Source organism: Neophocaena asiaeorientalis, unplaced genomic scaffold (genome assembly GCF_003031525.2).
Source record: "Neophocaena asiaeorientalis asiaeorientalis breed wild unplaced genomic scaffold, Neophocaena_asiaeorientalis_V1.1 scaffold356, whole genome shotgun sequence".
Classification (NCBI taxonomy): Eukaryota; Metazoa; Chordata; class Mammalia; order Artiodactyla; family Phocoenidae; genus Neophocaena; species Neophocaena asiaeorientalis.
Window position 1 is genome coordinate 126237 of NW_020172269.1, and position 18023 is coordinate 144259.

An 18023-nucleotide genomic window follows, 5' to 3' on the forward strand; every position below is an offset into this window, starting at 1 on the left:
GTAGGCGGGCCACGTGCTGGGGGCACAGGGCCCTGCAGTGACCGGAGCCCGGGGCACGATGAGGACAGAGCAACCCATGCTGCAGCTCCGAGGCATAAGGACGACTCTGGACAAAGGACACTTTTACACAGTTTATGTTCTTCCAACCACAGCAGCAGCAGCATCCCACCCCTCCCTTCTCCAGGAAGACTTAACGCTCAGCTCAAGCTCAGCCCTGGCCGGACTCCAGTGACTTGGGAAAGGAGGGAGCTGACCCCAGTGACATTAACATCCCAAATCCCAAGCCCGACTGAACCTTGTCCATCAAAGGAAAGGGTGGGGCCAGCCTCCCCGGGACCCGGGAACTGGGGGAGCAGAGCCGAGCTCAGAGCCGGGCTCAGGCCGCTGTGCCTGCGAATCCCACAGAGCGATGAGCCGGTCAGCCTCCCTCCAGCCGGACAGCAGAGCTCCGTGCGTGGTGGAGTAAAACGTCCGGTGTGTGGCTTCCCCTGCAAACAGGACCTGGAGCTGCAAAGAAGGGTGGGCTTAGGGTGGGTGCCAGGGGTCGGCCACAAGCCTCACACACTCCTCCCCAAACACAGAGCGAAAAACCAAAAAGACAGAAATCAGCAGGAAAAACATAAGAAAATTCAAGGGCCAACTCAGAAGCCCACCATCCAACCAGAAATCCAGAAAAAGAAAAAGGAAAAAAAAAAAAAACCACGGTGAGGTAATTCAAGAGCATCCCAGACGAGTGAATGTGTGCCAGAAGGCAGCGCCGCTGGGCTCGGAGTGAGCGTGAGCGCGGGGCTTCCTGCTCATTCAAGCTTCCTCAGAGATTTGAAAACCAGGTGACAGGGAAGAAAGGCATCAGAACGGCCTCAGGCTTCCAGCAGCAACGCTGGAGAACGTCTTCAAAACCCTAAGGGACATGGCTCTCCAAGTAGCATTTACACCACAACGTGGGGCTTTACACGGCTGTAAATCCTTGGACACTCCTCCCACAGAAAGTGTGGTCTGTGTCCGGCCCCTTGAATCTGGGCGGGTTCCTGACCACTTTGTCCAGCAGGTGTGGCAGGAGTGGTGCTTCCTGACTTCCCAGCTCCATCACTGGAGCGATGCAGCTGCCCCTCCCCAGAAGGCCTGCGCTGGAGCCCCAGGCGGCCACAGGGCAGCGTGACGGCCACCACTCTGTGAGGAAGCCACATGGAGAGGCCTGGGGCAGGTGCTCCAGCCAGCGTCCCAGCCATGCTCAGGACAGACATGAGAGAGGCAGCCTCACATGACCCCAGCCCCAGCCCTGAGTCACCCCAAGCCCGTCATCTTCCCAGCTGAGACCCCAGATGTCGTGGGGCAGAAACAACCGTCCCATGGTGCCCACCTACAGAATCCATCGGCCCAGAGAAGTGGTTGTTTCCACAGGATGTGTCAACAGTGAGTAGCAGTCTTAGCAAAATTACTGCGTCACATCTTGGAGGGTAGGGAGAGGTCTGAGGGCTGGGTGGGCAGATGAGTGCAAGAAAGCTAAAACTTTATGTGCTATGGTGAGAATTCAATCAGCGATTCTTAAAACTGAAAAATCAAAGAGCACTTAGAGGGACTTCTCTGGCTGTCCAGCGGTTAAGGCTCCGCGCTTCCAGTGCAGGGGGCGCGGGTTCGATCCCTGGTCAGGGAACTAGGATCCCATGTGCCTCGAGGCGCAGCCAAAAAAGAAAAAGGCTTAGAAAACTGAACACAGAATGTTGGATGATGTGGAGCAACTATTGTGAATTTTTAAGTGTGATAACAGTGCTGTGTCCTTGATCTTTTAGAGACGCACACTGAAATAGCTGCAAATAAAATGACATCACCTGTGGGACATGCCTAGTAACAGGTATGGGTGAGGCCAGGGCAGTGGGACACCAGGAACAGACAGCTGTGAAGCTGGAGACAGGAACCCAAAGGTTCTGCCAACCTTTGTAACATTTAAAGTTTTACACAGTTAGATGTTTTGTAAAAAGTGGTAGCACTATAATGGAAAAGAAACTGAGAAAAAATACGTGTGTGTGTGTGTGTCCGACTCACTTTGCTGTACACCTGAAACTAACACAACAATGTAAACCAACTGTACTTCGATTTTATAAAACGGCTTTAAAACAGTGGTAGCATAAGCCTGTTATTTAGAGATCAGAATCAGCCTGAAGAACAGTCTGGGAAGGGGCCACGGCATGCCCCCCACCAGAGTGCTGTATTTTGTTTATTTTATTTTGTTAGCCAGCACCATAGAATCCTCTGACGCTTTAAGCCACATGTATGTATAATTCTGATAAAAATAACACATTGTAAAATTACTGTTAGTTTCAAAAAGAAAATGGACTCTGAGTCTCGGGGCCCCAGCCCCCCACTTGATCGCACCCAGCATCCCTGGCCTTCGTGGGACCTATCCCGGGTCCTGGGCCTTCAGCGGGACCCCAGTGCCCTCGCCAGGCAGCCGCGTCCTACCTGGGCACCCCTGCCGTCCGCAGGGAGGGGCTGGGCCAGCAGGTCCAGGTCGTCCCCGGAGCTGCCCACGGCCACGTAGCTGTAGGAGCCCCGGGTGTATGGGGCACTGTGCCAGCGGGACCTCAGCACACTCCTGGGTGCGGGGAGCCGGGGATTCCCTAGACCAAGAGACACTCGCATTAACAAGGAGCCTCTGGGGCTTCCCTGGTGGCGCAGTGGTTAAGAATCCGCCTGCCAATGCAGGGGACACGGGTTCGAGCCCTGGTCCGGGAAGATCCCACATGCCGCGAGCAACTAAGCCCGTGTGCCACAACTACTGAGCCTGCGTTCTAGAGCCCGTGAGCCACAACTACTGAGCCCGTGTGCCACAACTACTGAAGGCTGCGCGCCTAGAGCCCGTGCTCCGCATCAAGAGAAGCCACCGCAATGAGAGGCCCGTGCACCACAATGGAGCGTAGCCCCCGCTCGCCACAACTAGAGAAAGCCCATGCAGCAACGAAGACCCAACGCAGCCAAAAGTAAATTAATTAATTAATTTTAAAAAAAAACAAAACAGCAATGCCAAGGAGCCTCTCACCTTAAGGACTCTTAGCAGCTAAAAGCGAGTGATACTGCCCGGGAGAAAACCAAGGCCCAGAGGGTGTTAGTAAGGGGCTCCCCGCATGAGGCCCTAGAAGCAGAGCCCCCGACAGGCACCGCCGCCTTTCCCAAGCCTCAGCGTCTTGTCTGTGAAGCTCTGACTAGGAACAACTGCGTTCATCTTGGTGGCAAATTTTAGAAAAGAGAAGTGGGAAGTGTCCCTCAGAGACAAGAACTCTTAGTGATGCACTAATGGGAAGGACAGTCCCCGGACACTCAGGGCTGAACCCAGTTCCTGTCTGGTGAGAGGTCTGGTTCCTGTCAGAGACCAGCCACCAGGGCAGGAGGCGGCATGGCCCCTGCAGTCGGTACCTGTCACCCTGCGGAGCACCTGTGTCAGAGACAGGAGCACGTCCTCGTCCGATAGCGTCTCCATGAACTCAGACTCGAGCCCTGCAATGAAGCCGCAGAGCACCTGGCTGGCCCTGCTGGAGAGAAGCAGCGCTGGGACCAGACCCGCAACACCCAGACGGCCTCCACCAGGGCCAGTGGCTCCACCAGTGTGGCCGCGAACTCCCAGGGCCCCTCGACATGGGGTCTGCAAGGTCAGAACTCTCAGGGCACTAAGACGATTCCTTCTGTCTCCACAACTGAGCGCCGGTGGGGACGGCCACCCCTAGCACATTCGGGGACTCGACAGGACCTATGAACAGAGCCAGTGACTTCCCTGCCACCCACACGCACTGGGAAACGCCCCACCACTGCAGTGTCCCATGAGGCAGCGAGTCACTAACCGTATCAAGTCCTGACCCTCGGGTGCGTGTCCTCCTAATACCCTGCGTGACGGGCCGGAGGGGACGGGGCACACCATGCGGACCCTGGCTCGGCTGCCAGGGGCATTCGGGCCTGGGTATCTGGCAGACACTTTCTTGTAAATGAGCAAAGTGTGTCTCTTACAAGGAAAACAACTGCAAGTATTTATTACACGTTCCAGGTCCCAAGAGATGCTGACAAGCTGCACACAGTGGGTCTCCATCTGTCCCTGCAAGGGGTGGGCCCAGGGTGTCTGTCTCACTACTCAAGGTGCCCTTGGGATCCCTACCCATTAAAACTCTCCAGAAACACCTCACAGAGAATCGACATAGCACTGGGCCCCACGCAGAGCTCACACCAGGTTTCCTTGGAGAAACCTGGGAAGAGCACGTACCCGAAGGAAGGCAGGACCCAAAAGCCAACAAGCTTCTTGAACCAGGCATCCTGCAACTTGGGGGCGGCATCCTCCAGGGGCGACGTGTCCCTCCACACCACCTGGATGTGCTGGCAGTCTGGCTGCCAGAAAGGCTCCTCAAACTCCAGGAAGATTTTATTGTTGGTCCCAAAGCCTATTTTCCTGATCGCTTCCGCCTTCTCGGTGGGCAGCGGTGGCTCAAAGAAGGTGTCCAGACGTTCTTTAAGAAAACCTGGAATTCATAAGTAGACTCGGTTTACACCACGTCAATCGCTTAAACCAGAACTGACAGCCACAGGAAGGCACCCTGACCCCGTCACAGGAGTCAGAGAAAGAGGTGTCTGGGACCCACGCAGGCTGGCCATCGGGAATCCTGGCCAGCACCTCAGCGGAGGGACACAACAGGCCCCCTGAACACCTGGCCAGGCAGGAACAGGTCGCATGGCCCCCGGACTCCTCTGTGGGGACAGTTCTCCCCCCTGAGCCTTCTGCCGCTCAGTCTGCCCAGGGTTAGCTTGGAGGGGCAGCGAGACATACCGGCTTTACCCAGAAGCCACCTGAAAATTAAGCAGGTTCAGCCCAAAGTCAAACCGCGAGGAGATGAAACATTCGCAGCACAAGCCAACCTCGCAGGTCTGCAAGAAAAGGGCGAACAACCCCACAGGAAACAAGGCACCAGCCGTGAGCATCCACAGAGGGGACCGTCCCTCCACGGCCGTCCTCTCAGTGCAGAGCTTCAACTCAGTAGTTCCTGCTACTGGAATTGATCCTACACACATGTGCCCACAAGTGTTTTTAAACACACACGTGTACAACACTGTGTGCAACAGAACAAGTGAAAACCATGTAAACTTGCATCAGCATCAAGTAACGACACCGACATACGAGAAAACACGTGTGGTTGTGAAGAACAAACGGGACAGGCGCCTGGCCCCCCGTCAACAGTGAGCACACAGCCGCAGCGGTGCACCTACTGCAGCAGCTTCAGTGACCACGACCACAACTGTGCATGAACGAGGCCGTCCACGTAAGAGAAAACACACCACGATAGACCCGTCTGTGCTGATTCGGAAACGAAGGAGCAGCAGAACACTGTGCTGACACATCTGGTGTGCTTCCACCATGGGAAAAAGAAGCCGGGCACTGAGCAAGCTTATCCATACCCAACTCTGCGAGGGGACAGGCGGGACCTGCGGCCACCGCCCTTGGGGTGGGGGTGGGGGAGGTGGGCAGAGACTCTTGCCCTTCATCTTCCATCCACTCTGGCACCTGCTAGCTTTGTGAACTTGGGCAATTAAGTGGCTCATCTCTGTTCGCATTTGTCCCATGGGGATGGGGCGGATGTGTCCCCGGCTGCCTCAGGAGTAAATGAGATGAACAGGCACAGACTTGCTTTCAGCCATCTCCACCTTTTACCCAACTGCCCGCTCCTACTCCAAGACTTGCGTGTGAAGCATCAGATCTGGAAGTAAATAGGATTATACACACGACTCCTTCCTCGATTACCACCGGGACCGAAACTCGAGACCTGGCTTTCACGCCCTCTCCACCGCTAAGGAAGCAGTTTGGTGAACCTCCCAACCTTTCCATAAATTACCTCCAAAGGGAGCAAGACACTTGCTGCCCTGCATTTTCTCTTCCTGTGAAACTTTATTCCAAAGCACTCGACTGCTACAAAGCACAACCAAGTAACTCTGTCCTAAACTCAGAAAGAAAACGCAGGCTTAGCAGCCAACAAACGCCCCAGAGCCAATGAGGCTGAAGAAAGCCAGAGGCCAGGGGCCCCTGGGATGGGAACTGGAGAGGCTTTACCTAATGGCACGGTGACGACCACATGGTGCGCTGGGAAGCAGCCTCCATCCTCACATTCCACCAGCACCGGAAACGTCTCCCCAGGAGCAGAAGCTTCCTCGAAGGACCCATCCCAGTGAATGGTCTTCACTGGCTTGTTAAAAACCATCACGTCCTTGGGCAAGGAGGCCATGATGCGGTCTGTGAGTCCTTGGTAGCCTCTGGGAGAGACAGAGGTGTCCCGTGGTTCGACCAGGCCCTGGAGGTGAGTCTCTGAAACAAGCCCTCCAAGCTCACACCAGATCAAGGAGCTGCAAGGGGCTGTGGTCTTGGCCTGGGGGCCTGGCTCAGCCAGGGAGGAGAGCAGGGAGGGAGGGGGTCTCATGGGAGGATTAAACGAGCAAAGGGATGCGAAGCTGCCTAGGTAACCTGTGGAGAGCAGGTTCCTCCTCACCAAGCCCAGGGCTCTTGTTCTGGGCATCTGCCTGGTCACAGTGCCCTCCCTGTGCAGGGCAGTCCTGGAGAGTCTTGTGAGTGCCCCATGGGGGAACAGCCACACCGACACAGAGGAGGGCCTGTCTGCCCATCTCTGAGGTCGAAGCCCCCGCACAGTGCTTACAAGCAGGAGGCCTCCTAAATGTGGGAGGAACAACAAGATGCATTTTCTTCTTCTTTTTTTTTTTTTTTGCGGTACGCGGGCCTCTCACTGTCGTGGCCTCTCCCGCTGCGGAGCACAGGTTCCGGACGCGCAGGCCCAGCGGCCATGGCTCACGGGCCCAGCCGCTCCGCGGCATGTGGGATCTTCCCGGACCGGGGCACGAACCCGTGTCCCCTGCATCGGCAGGTGGACTCTCAACCACTGTGCCACCAGGGAAGCCCTTAATCTCGTTTTTGAGAACAATTCTTTTCTTTTTCGTAAGTGAGCAAAACTAGGGAAGTAAATGACCAATCTCCCTAAAACAGGGAAGACAAACAGCCCCATGTCTCTCCCACCCATCCCCTGCCTGCCAAAGCTTGGCCTGAGGTACGGGTAGGGACCCCTGGGAGGCACGGAGGGGTCTGGGTGGGTGGGGCGCACACATACCCAGGAAAGGTGCAGTCCAACCCTGGTAGCACAGCGTACTCCCCGAAAGGTGCGAGGGCCACCAGGTCCATGCTGTGGGTACCGCTCACACAGCACTCCACGTTGAACAAGTTGTTCAGGATGGCCAGCTTGAGCCTCTTGGTCTCCTCCTCCTCTGTCCAGCCGGCCATGTGCTGGCGGATCTCCTTCTTGAGGTACTCCCCGACACTGGGGGCGGGGGTCTCAGCCGCATGCAGGAACTCCCTGGTCTGGTCTATGAGACTGTAGAACAGTCTGGCCATCTCCGCCACCAGCTCAGGGCTCACACTTTCCCCGGAGCTGGCATAGGACACAGAGGGCAGGCCCACGTGACCCCCGGTCTCGATCAGCTGGTTCTCCTCCGACAATGCCTTCTCCCCCAGAAGCCCGTACTTGGCAGCCAGCTGGAAGACGGGGTTGCCCTGCGAGGGCCCATGGATCCAGTGAGCGCCCACCTCCACCACACCACCTGGGAGGGAGCAGGAGAGGCCACTGTGAGGCTCCCTCACCTGAGCCCTCCTTCTGTACACGGAGCCCTGCCCTTCCCAAATATGCTTTGAAAATCAGCCGGAGGCCCGCACGGTCCCTGAGGACCACAGACTCTCCCGGCAGGGCCCATCAGACCTAGTTTAAGAGGAACACCCGGGAGGGGCGACCTGGAGGCTGGAGGGGGAGCTACCTGCGGGGCCAGAACCGGGGGCAACTGTGCATTGCCACGGGTTCCCCATGCACGGCAGGGGCCGGCCCTGCTCATGCGGGCAGCTGAGTTTCGGGGACCAGTGAACTTTGGTTAATTAACTGAAGCAGTGCGAGGATTCACTCAAGGGGCCAGATAAGGGTTCCGGGTCGCTTAACCCCGGACGCAGGCAGAGCCAGGAGACGGCAGAGCTCTGGCGGCACGGATTGGGCTCTGGGAAACGGGTCCGGGAAGGAGTTCCGGTAAGGAGTTCCGGGAGGGCTGTTACCGAAGCTGCGCTCGGAGCGGATGCGGCCACCGGCGCGGGCCGTGGCCTCCAGAACCCGCAGGTGCGGGAAGGCCGGGTGGCAGCAGAGCCTCTGCGCCGCGCCCAGCCCCGCGCCGCCGCCGCCCACCACCAAGAAGAGGAAGGGGGCCCGGGGCGGGGCGGAAGGCGGGACTGGAGGTGGAGCAAGGGGCGTGGGGCAAGGCTGTCCCCCGCGTCGGCCCCCCCTTGGCTCCGCGCGCCCCTCTGGTTTGGGCCTGGGGCTGCCCCTATGGGTCTGGCCCACGCCCTAGGATGGTAGCGGAAGGCCGCCGGGGAGGGCGAGGGCGAGTGCGGAAGGGTCCGTGAGTATCCCCCGGTACCGGCCGGTGTGGGCAAGCGTCCCCACCGAGGGAGAATCGGGGCGGCCGGCTGGCCAGTCGGGTTATGTCCCCTTCCTAAGAAGACGTGGGGACGGCGACCAGAAGGCGGAGGAGGAGCCTCCTAGCTTCAGACGCGGAGGCGAGCGCCGTCACCTCCCGACCCGGTGGAGCGCGTGGACGGTGGGTGCTGAGATGTCAGGGCGGGACGGGGAGAAAGCCTCCAGGCGACGACACTTTTGTGTGTTGTGTGTGTGTGTATATACACAGTCACAAGTCTACAAACACAGGATGCAGCACACATAAAGTACAAAGTTCAAGATAAACGGTAAATGGAGAAACAAGTCTTACGTCCCCCCCTCCCCCTCCGGCCCCAGGAGAGGAAGACATATTCAAGCCTGCGTTATTTCTGGAGAATTCCTCCAGTTCCCGCAGGTCTCCCCTACTGCCTTGCAGGGATTAGAAAGCTCCTGCCTTCTGCTAAAAGGGTCCTCAGGCTTCCCTGTAAACCCAGTTAGGGCACATCATTCCTTCTCAGCCACACTTGGGTACCGCTGCTCCAAACCACAGCACACCCGTGCCTCCGTGGACTTTCCGTGGCCACCTGTTCCCTGTTGGGTGAGGGTAGTCAGGGAGGGGAGCTAGCTCCCAGGCTGGGTGGGTAGTCTTTCTGTTTGGGGTGTTCCTCCTTCTCCAGGAGGAGCCCGTCTCGCTCCCTGTGTTGCCCTCCTCAGCCATATATTCTTGTTCTTGGATTCACTTTCCTGTTTTGGTGAAGCTGAAAAGAGGTGTCTGGGAGATCATTTTTTTAAAGATATTGCAAAGCTGAAAATGTCTTCATTTTGCTCTCATACTTGATTTGTAGTTTGCCTGGACATAGAATTCTAGGTCAGAATCCCCTTCCTTCAAACTCTGAAGGCATTGCTCCCTTTCTCTTCCCTCCTAGGAGTGCTGTGAAGAAATCCACAGCTATTCTAATTTCTAATCCTTTACAAGCAGTGGGGACATTTTCCTCCCTGGAAGTTTTTAAGATCTTCTCCTGAAGTTTCACAGCGTGGTGGTTCCATGTCCCTCGGTTGTTACTTACTGTGTTGGGCACTCAAAGGGCCCTCAGTCTGGAAACTCCTGTCCTTCAATCCTGGCAAATGATGTCATTGATTATTTCACTAATCAATTGTTTCTGATGACTCATCCCTAAGCAAACTCTTGAGGGTTTACTCTTACCTCTTCCTAAAGTCCTTAATTCAGGCTGTCAGACTTTGAGCCCGGCCTTTGAATGCTCACGTGTGTTCTCTCCTGTTTCCCACCTTTACGTTTCTGCTCTCCTTTTGTTAGGTAGTTAGTCAGACATTTAGCAGCAAGGAGGTGACAGTGGCGAGAAAGACAAGAAGAAGCAATCGAGTCACACCCAACCATCTGGGGACTCTCCCCTGACCCCACCCAGAACAGTTGAAACTATGGTCATATTGTGGGCAGCTTATCCTGTTAAAGAGGGGCACAGTAACACAAGGGAACTTCCCTGGGCTGCGCATGCCCAGACCAGACAGGTGTATAACCTATAGTAAACCCAAACTCATTATACCATCATTATAATAAAATCTATGTATGGTTTTGCCCCCCGCCCCCGTGGGCGTTTCTTAGCGATTGAAGGATGAGAGCATGCGCAGCAGTAAACTTGTTACATAGCTTGGGACTGTCGATCAAATAATGATCCCCTGTCACTCGCCCCCGCCTCCCTGCAAAATGCTCCTTAGAAGCACCCTTAAGCCTGGGGGCTTCCCTGGTGGCGCAGTGGTTGAGAGTCCGCCTGCCGATGCTGGGGACACAGGTTCGTGGGTTCGTGCTCCGGTCCGGGAAGATTCCACATGCCGTGGAGCGGCTGGGCCTGTGAGCCATGGCCGCTGAGCCTGCGCGTCTGGAGTCTGTGCTCTGCAACGGGAGATGCCGCGACAGTGAGAGGCCCGCTACAGCATAAATAAATAAATAAATAATAAATAAATAAATAAATATCACCCTTAAGCCTGTACGGGAATGCTGCTTTCAATTCACAGAAACAGCCCACTCACTCTCTCTCTCTCTCTCTCTCTCTCTCTCTCTCTCTCTCTGAGTGTACCTTTGCTTTGATAAACTTTGCTTTGGTCTTGCTTCACTTCGCTGAAACAGCCCGCTTTCTCTCTCCCTCTCTCTCTCCCCCTCTCTGGGAGTGTACCTATGCTTAAATAGACTTAGCTTTATGCTTAAGCTTAAAGCGGTAGTTTGCTATTCTTTGCTTACTATCGCGGAACCAAGATTGCTGGTCCGGGTCTTCTGTTGACCTCCTTGGTTAGAGCTATTTTGTTATAACGCACATCAACCTGGTGACACTTTGTGTGATTTCTTCCATTGAGGCTTTCGTTTCTGCTGTCATAGTGTTCATTTCCAGGAGCCCTTTCTTCTTGTACAAATGCTTCTTTTTAGAAAGGGGAGGGTGTCTTCTTGCTTCATCTTCCAGGGAGATTGTCCTCGCTGGTCTGGAGGCGTGAAGTGCTATGCTTCTGCTCTGTTGCTGTGCTCTGGGTTCTTCTTCCTGTTTCTTTTGGCTCTGTCTTCCAGGAAGAAGCTCTCTGAGATGTCAGGTTATGTTTGTCTGTCTGCTGGTGATGAGGAATGGTAGACCAGATGGCTGTTTGTGAGTGGGGCTCATCAAATTTGAGCTTGATTCTGGGTAGGCTGTTATTTGGGGAACCTCCATCCATATCCCTAGGTCTTTCCTCTTGGGTTGGTCAAGACACTGGGAAGAGTCTTCCAGTGTCCTGCGTGGAGCATACAGACCTGGCTGCCAATATTTTGGGAGCCAGAGAGTAGACAGGAGTGGGGAGGGTCAGCTTACTGGATGCAGTAGACCCACCTCCAGCTGTGCCTGCTGTCCCCTTCCTGGAATCCCTGTTTGCAAAGAATAGCCTCCCAGGATGCTGCCAGTCACCCAGTGCCACTTCCTGGAATGTGAAAAGGGATTTAGGAATCTAACTGCTTCTTAAGCAATAAGACAGTACCTATGCAAATAATCAAGCTGTGAAGACTCACCCCTGAGTAACAGGGACAGAATCCCAGCCCTCATGGAGCTCAGTGAGTGGAGACAGAAAATAGTCGCATAAATATGTGATCGTTTCTCCAATGAAATGTGCATGCAAGGGATGCCTGCCCTTTCAAAGAAAGGCTTGGGGAGAGCTGTTGCCGTGGACCCGAACCAGTCCCTGAAAACTCTCCCATTTTGTGCCCAGACTGCAGGCTGACCGGCTACTGATCCTGAGCAGTTTCGGTGGCTGGTCTTACAGGCCGCCAAGCAGGTCAAGGTGCCCGCGGCATGACTGCTAGCAATGGCCCGCTACCCGGGGGCCGGCAGCAGCGGAGGGTGGCTTGCGTGCTGCTTGCTGCATGTTTGCTGCTTGCTGGGCCCGTGGCCCTGGGCTCTTCACTCTCCACTCCCCACCCCTGCACCCCCCAACCTGCAGAGCACCCCCTGCCCTTCCCCCGTCTCTGAGTCCTGCCTCCCCAAGCTCCTACCCCACCGCGGCCCGCGAGAGATGGCTGGTGACCGCCCGCCCACCCGGCCCCGCGCGCTTCACGCTGGTCGCGGTCCCCGCCCCCCCGCAGGGAAAGAGCCAGGATGAAGCGCCCCGCTCGCAGCGGAAGAGGACGCCATGCGTGCCAGTCCCGGGTGGGGGCTCACCTCGTCCGGTCCCCGCAGGGCAGGAGAGGCACGAAGCCCGGCAGGGAGCCCGAGTCGCGCCTTCGGCGATGGCAGTGACCACTGGACCCAGAGGCGGCGCGGGGTCAGCAGCGCCAACTCCTAGCTAAAGCGCTGGGCCTGGGACCAGCCATAACGCTGAGCCAGACACTGGCCTTGTCACTCCGCCTGACATCCCGCGACTAATGAGGAAACGCCAGGCGACCTGGCAACTCTAATGAAACAGCCCATCTGCGTGCAGCCACCCTGACCCTGGTGTCCCTGTTTGCAGGGGGAAATTTTACCCCCCATTCTGCCACCTGAAGCAAAGTCCCCAGCTCAGTGTAGTTCCCTCCTGTGAGGTTCCCCCAAGGGTCAGCTAAGCTGAAACCCAGCGGGGTCACTGGGCTGCTGCCAACGTCCCAGTGGTCTGGTCTACCCTGGGGACGCTTCAGCCTGCAGACCTTGGGTCCCAGCTCCACAGACAAATACACTACTGGTCTCTGGGTCCCTCACAGGTATGCCCACAGTGAGGTCCCTGGTGTAACCCCTGAAATCAAGCTACTGGTACAGCCTTGTGGGGCTGTGAGAAGCACATCTGTGTGCTCATCCTGCAGTGCAGGAGGCCTCCTTGCTGGGCCTGGGCCACTCCGGGCACACCGGGGCCTCTCTCTGGGCTGGCAGCGGGGCCCAATGGCTGCCGCCACATTCTCAGGTTGCAGCCCCGCTGTCCTCGTCCCATCAGCTGACTCTGTCACCTTTGAAACTACCCTGTGTCCTGTGTTTGGCTTTCCCATCCCTTCACAGTTGCCACTGGCCATGCAGCAAGGGCCCTAGTCAAGGCCCTAGTCAAGGGCAAGCAGGGGCTACTCTTCGTTGCGGTGGGCAGGTTTCTTATTGCGGAGGCTTATCTCGTTGAGGATCACCGGCCCTAGGCGCGTGGGCTTCAGCAGTTGTGGCACATGGGCCCAGTAGTTGTGGTGCACGGGCTTAGTTGCTCCACAGCATGTGGGATCTTCCCGGACCAGAGCTCGAACCCATGTCCCCTGCATTGGCAGGCGGATTCTTACCCACTGCACCACAGTATTGCCAGGAGGTGGGATGGCCTCAAAGATTTCCACTCCGCCCTCTCACCTCCTCCTTCCTCTCTGCCAGCCAACCTTTCCCTAGGAAAGGTCAGGATGATAAGGGATTACGTAGGCCTATTTAGAAAGTTCGAGATTCTGCTCTGACCATCCCTGAGTGGGAATCGCCAAAACGGGGTCTGGGGGCTTAAACTTAATTCTGGCTCAGCCCCCTGGAGCCTCTTGTTGATTGGCAGGACTCTACACCACGAAGGCAGGGACCACGTGGCTGAGTGCCCTCATGGTGGCCCTCGCAGGCCAAGGTGTACAAATGCCCCGATCCCACTCACACCTGACCTCACCTGGATGGAAGGCCTGGGTGATCGGAGGAAAGGCCAAGTCACAGAAATGTGATGCACTGACTTTATGGCCAGGGATAGAGGGCAGTGCTCTGACCCCGGGGGAGGGAGCACCTTAGACCCCAGGAGTTGTGGGGGGCAGGGGGTCCAGGCATTCTACTTTTTGTCCCCTCAGTGTAGCACTACCGCTTGAATCCAACAGCAGGGGCAGCCGGCGCTCTGACCTGCAGCTGGTCCGTCATCACCATCCCACATGCTCATGCGGCTGTGGGCAGGTGCTGGACTCTCCTGCTGGGTCTCAAGCCACCAGCAGCAGCTCCAACACATACACACCTCATTCCAATCAGACTGCTATAAAGTCTTGGGCTTCTCCTGATGCCCAAGGGCCACCTATGGCAATAGAAGCTGCAACTGCCTAGTGACATCACCTGTGGTTTAACCAAATCAGGCAGTTCATTTCTATAAACAGCTTTATTGATTAGAATTCACATTCCATACACTTCACCCATTTAGAGTGTACAATTCATTGGTTTACAATATACTTTCAGAGTTGTGCAACCAACTCCACATCAAGTTTAGAACATTTTCACCACCCCATAAAGAAACCCCCTACCCTTTGGCAGTACCCGCCACCCCCTTCTGCAGGCCCTGGCAACCACGAAGCTACTTTCTGCCTCTGTGGATTTGCCTATTCTGGACATTTCATATAAACAGAATCAAGCACTGTGTGATCTTTTGGGTCTGGCTTCTTCCAGCGTCACGTTTTCAAGGTTCATACGTATTGTAGCACATATCAGTACACGTCACTGCTTTGTATTGCCAAATAATATTCCGTTGTATATTCTCATAAATTCTAATGTATCCACTGTATTGAGATATCACATTTTGTTTATCCATTCATGAGTTGGTGGGCATTTGGGTGTTTTCTCACTTCTTGGCTATTAAGAATAATGCTGCTATAAACAATCACGTACGAGTTCTTGTGTAGACACGTTTTCACTTCTCTTGGGCATATACCTAGGGGTGGAATTGCTGGGTCACATGGTTACTCTATGTTTAACCTTTTGAAGAACTGCCAGACTTTCCAAAGTGCATCATTTTACATTCCCACCAGCACTGTATGAGGGTTCCAATTTCTCCACGTCCTCACAACATTTACCTCTTTTTTGACTATAGCCATCCTAGTAGGTGTGAAGTGGTATCTCATGATACCACTGATTTGCGTTTCCCTAGCGACTAACAATGTTGAGCATCTTTCTGTGTGCTTATCAGCCATTTGTACATCTTTACTGTAGAAATGTCTGTTCATCCTCTGCTCATTTTCTAATTTTTTTTTTTTTTTTTTTTGCGGTACAGGGGCCTCTCACTGTTGTGGCCTCTCCCGTTGCGGAGCACAGACTCCAGACGCGCAGGCTCAGCGGCCATGGCTCATGGGCCCAGCCGCTCCGCGGCATGTGGGATCTTCCCGGACCGGGGCACGAACCCATGTCTGCTGCATCAGCAGGCGGACTCTGAACCACTGCGCCACCAGGGAAGCCCTAATTGTCTTTTTATTCCTGAGTTTGTGAAAATTAATAAAAGGAAACCTCACTTAAAGTGGAGTTGGGAGGCCAGCAGAGGGAGCTCCCAGGCAGGTACCCTTTTTTATTTTTATTTTTATTTTACTTTTGGCTGTGTTGGGTCTTCGCTGCTGTGTGTGGGTTTTCTCTAGTTGCGGCGAGCGGGGGCTACTCTTCGTTGCGGTGCACGGGCTTCTCATTGCAGTGGCTTCTCTTGTTGCGGAGCACAGGCTTCAGTAGTTATGGCGCATGGGCATAGTTGCTCCGCAGCATGTGGGATCTTCCCGGACCAGGGCTCGAACCCGTGTCCCCTGCATTGGCAGGCGGATTCTTAACCACCACGCCACCAGGGAAGCCCAGGCAGGTACCTCCTGACTGTCAGTTACAGACCTAAGGAGAAGGATCACCAACAGGAGATTCACTGCATCTCACAGGAAAGTGATGGCGCAGCTGCCGCCAGGCCAACGAGAAGCTGTCAGCACCCTGAGCTCTCCTTTTCCTCCAACTGACTTTTCTTCAAAACAACCCCTCCCAACTTCCTCCTTTTTCTCTATAAAATAGAGAAAACTGGTAAAATAACTGGCTCTTTTATTTTTTAGGTTAGCAAGTTGAAAGTATTCTTTATATATTCGAGACACAAGACCCTTATCAGATCTATGACTTACAAGATTTTTTCTCTCATTCTGTGGGGTGGCTTTTCACTTTCTTCACTGTATCCTCTGAAACACAAAAGTTTTTAATTTGAGTGAAGTCCAATTTATATATTTTTTTCTTTTGTCACTTGTGCTTTTGTCCCTAAATTACTTCATGAAGGATAGCAGCCACCTGACCTTAACACCAGCCCTGGGGGGTTAGGAAAAAACTTCCTTCACATTCGAGCCACTTCCCTTTGGGTACCTGTCACAGTACTGCAGCCCAGACTAAGACACAGGCTCCTTTGGTAAAGAGTTTTGGTAATGTTTCTCTTTGCATGAAAATGTGTTTAGTCTATCCTCAGCCCTGAAATAAAGTTTTGCTGAGTATTCAATTCTGATTTGGATTTTATTATTTACCTGAAAATAGCCGTTTTGCTCTTCATTTGTAGATGACCTTTTTCTTTCTTTCTTTTTTGGCCTCCCCATGCAGCTTGTGGGATCTTAGTTCCCTGATCAAGGATGGAACCCGGACCCCAGAGTGAAAGCATCCTAACCACTGGACCGCCAGGGGATTCCCACGTACTTGATCTTTTTATCTCCACCCTTGAATTTGCAGAACTTGGGCACGAATACAAACGGAGGCCAATAATATGTGTCTAAACATTTGAAATTTATAAATCAAAGTAATTTAATGATTTCATTGTTAAAGTTTAATTACATCTTATTTTATACAAATAAAACTCTTCACAATCTAGTGTTCAGTAGATACCAAGTTACCAATGTAAAGAGCTTTGTGCTGCACTCCTGTTATATCTAGACCCATAAATACATACATTTCAGAGTGATATGAATTGTTTAATGTTGCAAAATGTTCCTCAGCCACCTCGTGCAGCTGCTTTGAATAATACTGCACACACTTCATGAGCACCTGGACCTCGAAATGGGGCAGGAAGAGAAATAAGAAGGTGGATGTTTGCCACAGTGCTTGGCAATGAAAAAATCAGTTACATGATGCCTCTAAAAGGAAGCATTTTGTTAATAATTTATCTTTTCCTTGTCTAAGCACTTACTTCTGCCTCTCAACTCCTTCCCACACTGCTTAGCAGTATTATCTCTGATTTCTCCGTGCTACTGAAACCAAGTCCCCCCAAAACCGAGTTCCCTTACTGAGTTCAGGATTCGTCTCTCCACCCAAAACTTTATTCCCTTTCTTGTTCCCTCTGACCTCAATCCTGTGCTAACTGAGCACGAATCAACCAGAGTCAGGTGACTAAGATGGCTGCTGTTGATAACATCACTGATGTACTGAAATTGCCATTGTAGACATCATCGTTAATACACACTCAGGTTGTTTCTCCAGGGCAAGATGAGCTCACAGACCCCCCAGCCATGGACCGCCTGGCCTGAGAATGTAAACCAGAGACAGCCTGACTCCTGAAACTAGATTCAGAAATGTCACAGAAATGTCATAAAACGATGACGAATCCCAGCCTCTTTCTTTGTTCCCCTTTTTAAAAAATCCCCTCAAAGATCAAGTTGGTCGGAGGCTTATCTGAGCTGGTCTGAGTGGATCTGAGGCTTGTCTCCCACTCCTTTGCTTGGTGTCCTATAAACACCCACTGTCAGAGTCAGGCTTTCAGCGCTGGTTACAACTGCACGTTGCCCTGAGGGCTGACTTCAGGTCACAAGTGTATCCGCCCAGCTCTAGCGAGCTCCAGTCTACCCGTCCTCAAGCAAGTTTGGCTTAACATGCCCCACAGCCACTGCCTCCAGCTGCGAATCCGGGACCCAGCTGTGGCTCGAGGCGCAGTCACCCGGGTGTGGGGACGACACGCTTGCCCCGCACCCAGACACACGCCGTTTCCCGGAAACGGCGGGAAGGGCCAAAGGCTAAGGGCACTGCCGGGGCCTGAAGAACAGAGGCGGCGCAGGCCGGCGGACAGTTCCGCCAGGAGCCCGGCGGGCCAGCACTGCGGGCCTGCTCACTCGAGAGGCCTCCCGGCGGTCCCTCTCGACCACGAGGGCGTCCCGGCCGGCCCCGAGCGGTCACACCCCGAGCTCGGGCTGCGGCGCGCGGTCCACGCGTCTTTCCACCCCCACGGCTCGGCCAGCCCGGAGGGTTTGCTCTCAAGTCTTCAGGGCTACTTCCTACGGCTTGGGATCCGCCAAAGGTGGCGCGGACCAGGGTACCCACCTGAACCTGAACCTCTAGCCCTCGT

General features: G+C 54.4%; 1 protein-coding gene and 2 long non-coding RNA genes across 6 annotated transcripts; 1 reads left to right on the forward strand and 2 right to left on the reverse strand.

Annotated features, from left to right (window-relative positions):
• Positions 1-116: 116 nt before the first annotated feature.
• On the reverse strand, positions 117-8254 carry PAOX (polyamine oxidase). Of its 3 annotated transcripts, none has more exons than XM_024761946.1 (7): positions 8126-8254; positions 7143-7629; positions 6080-6279; positions 4247-4499; positions 3412-3524; positions 2461-2618; positions 117-507 (listed from the first exon to the last, which is right to left on the reverse strand). In XM_024761946.1, exons 2-7 carry the CDS (start codon positions 7421-7423, stop codon positions 304-306), a joined length of 1209 nt encoding a protein of 402 aa, XP_024617714.1. In that variant the 5' UTR covers positions 7424-7629; positions 8126-8254; the 3' UTR covers positions 117-303. The 3 variants fall into 3 exon arrangements, 2 of the variants coding, with proteins under 2 accessions (XP_024617714.1, XP_024617708.1); XM_024761940.1 differs by lacking the exon at positions 8126-8254 and adding an exon at positions 5865-5966 and having other exon boundaries at positions 156-507; positions 7143-7569; XR_003005556.1 differs by lacking the exon at positions 8126-8254 and adding an exon at positions 5865-5966 and having other exon boundaries at positions 372-507; positions 3431-3527; positions 7143-7569.
• Positions 7639-16651, forward strand: LOC112411089 (uncharacterized). Of its 2 annotated transcripts, none has more exons than XR_003005569.1 (2): positions 7639-8099; positions 16295-16651. It is a non-coding gene; the product is annotated as an uncharacterized LOC112411089 (long non-coding RNA). The 2 variants fall into 2 exon arrangements; XR_003005568.1 differs by lacking the exon at positions 7639-8099 and adding an exon at positions 8297-8664.
• LOC112411100 (uncharacterized) lies at positions 8625-10351 on the reverse strand. The gene is made up of 3 exons (XR_003005571.1): positions 9706-10351; positions 9569-9619; positions 8625-8759 (listed from the first exon to the last, which is right to left on the reverse strand). It is a non-coding gene; the product is annotated as an uncharacterized LOC112411100 (long non-coding RNA).
• Positions 16652-18023: the final 1372 nt, after the last annotated feature.

What these genes read in the sequence shown, in the direction of transcription:
- PAOX (XM_024761940.1), bottom strand. Translation starts at nt 7,423, where the DNA reads ATGGCCAGACTGTTCTACAGTCTCATAGACCAGACCAGGGAGTTCCTG. An exon ending in TTGGACTGCACCTTTCCTGG is followed by an intron (nt 6,280 to 7,142) that starts GTATGTGTGCGC and finishes TGTCTCTCCCAG; the next exon opens with AGGCTACCAAGGACTCACAG. An exon ending in CGGACGGCAGGGGTGCCCAG is followed by an intron (nt 508 to 2,460) that starts GTAGGACGCGGC and finishes CCTTCTTTGCAG; the next exon opens with CTCCAGGTCCTGTTTGCAGG.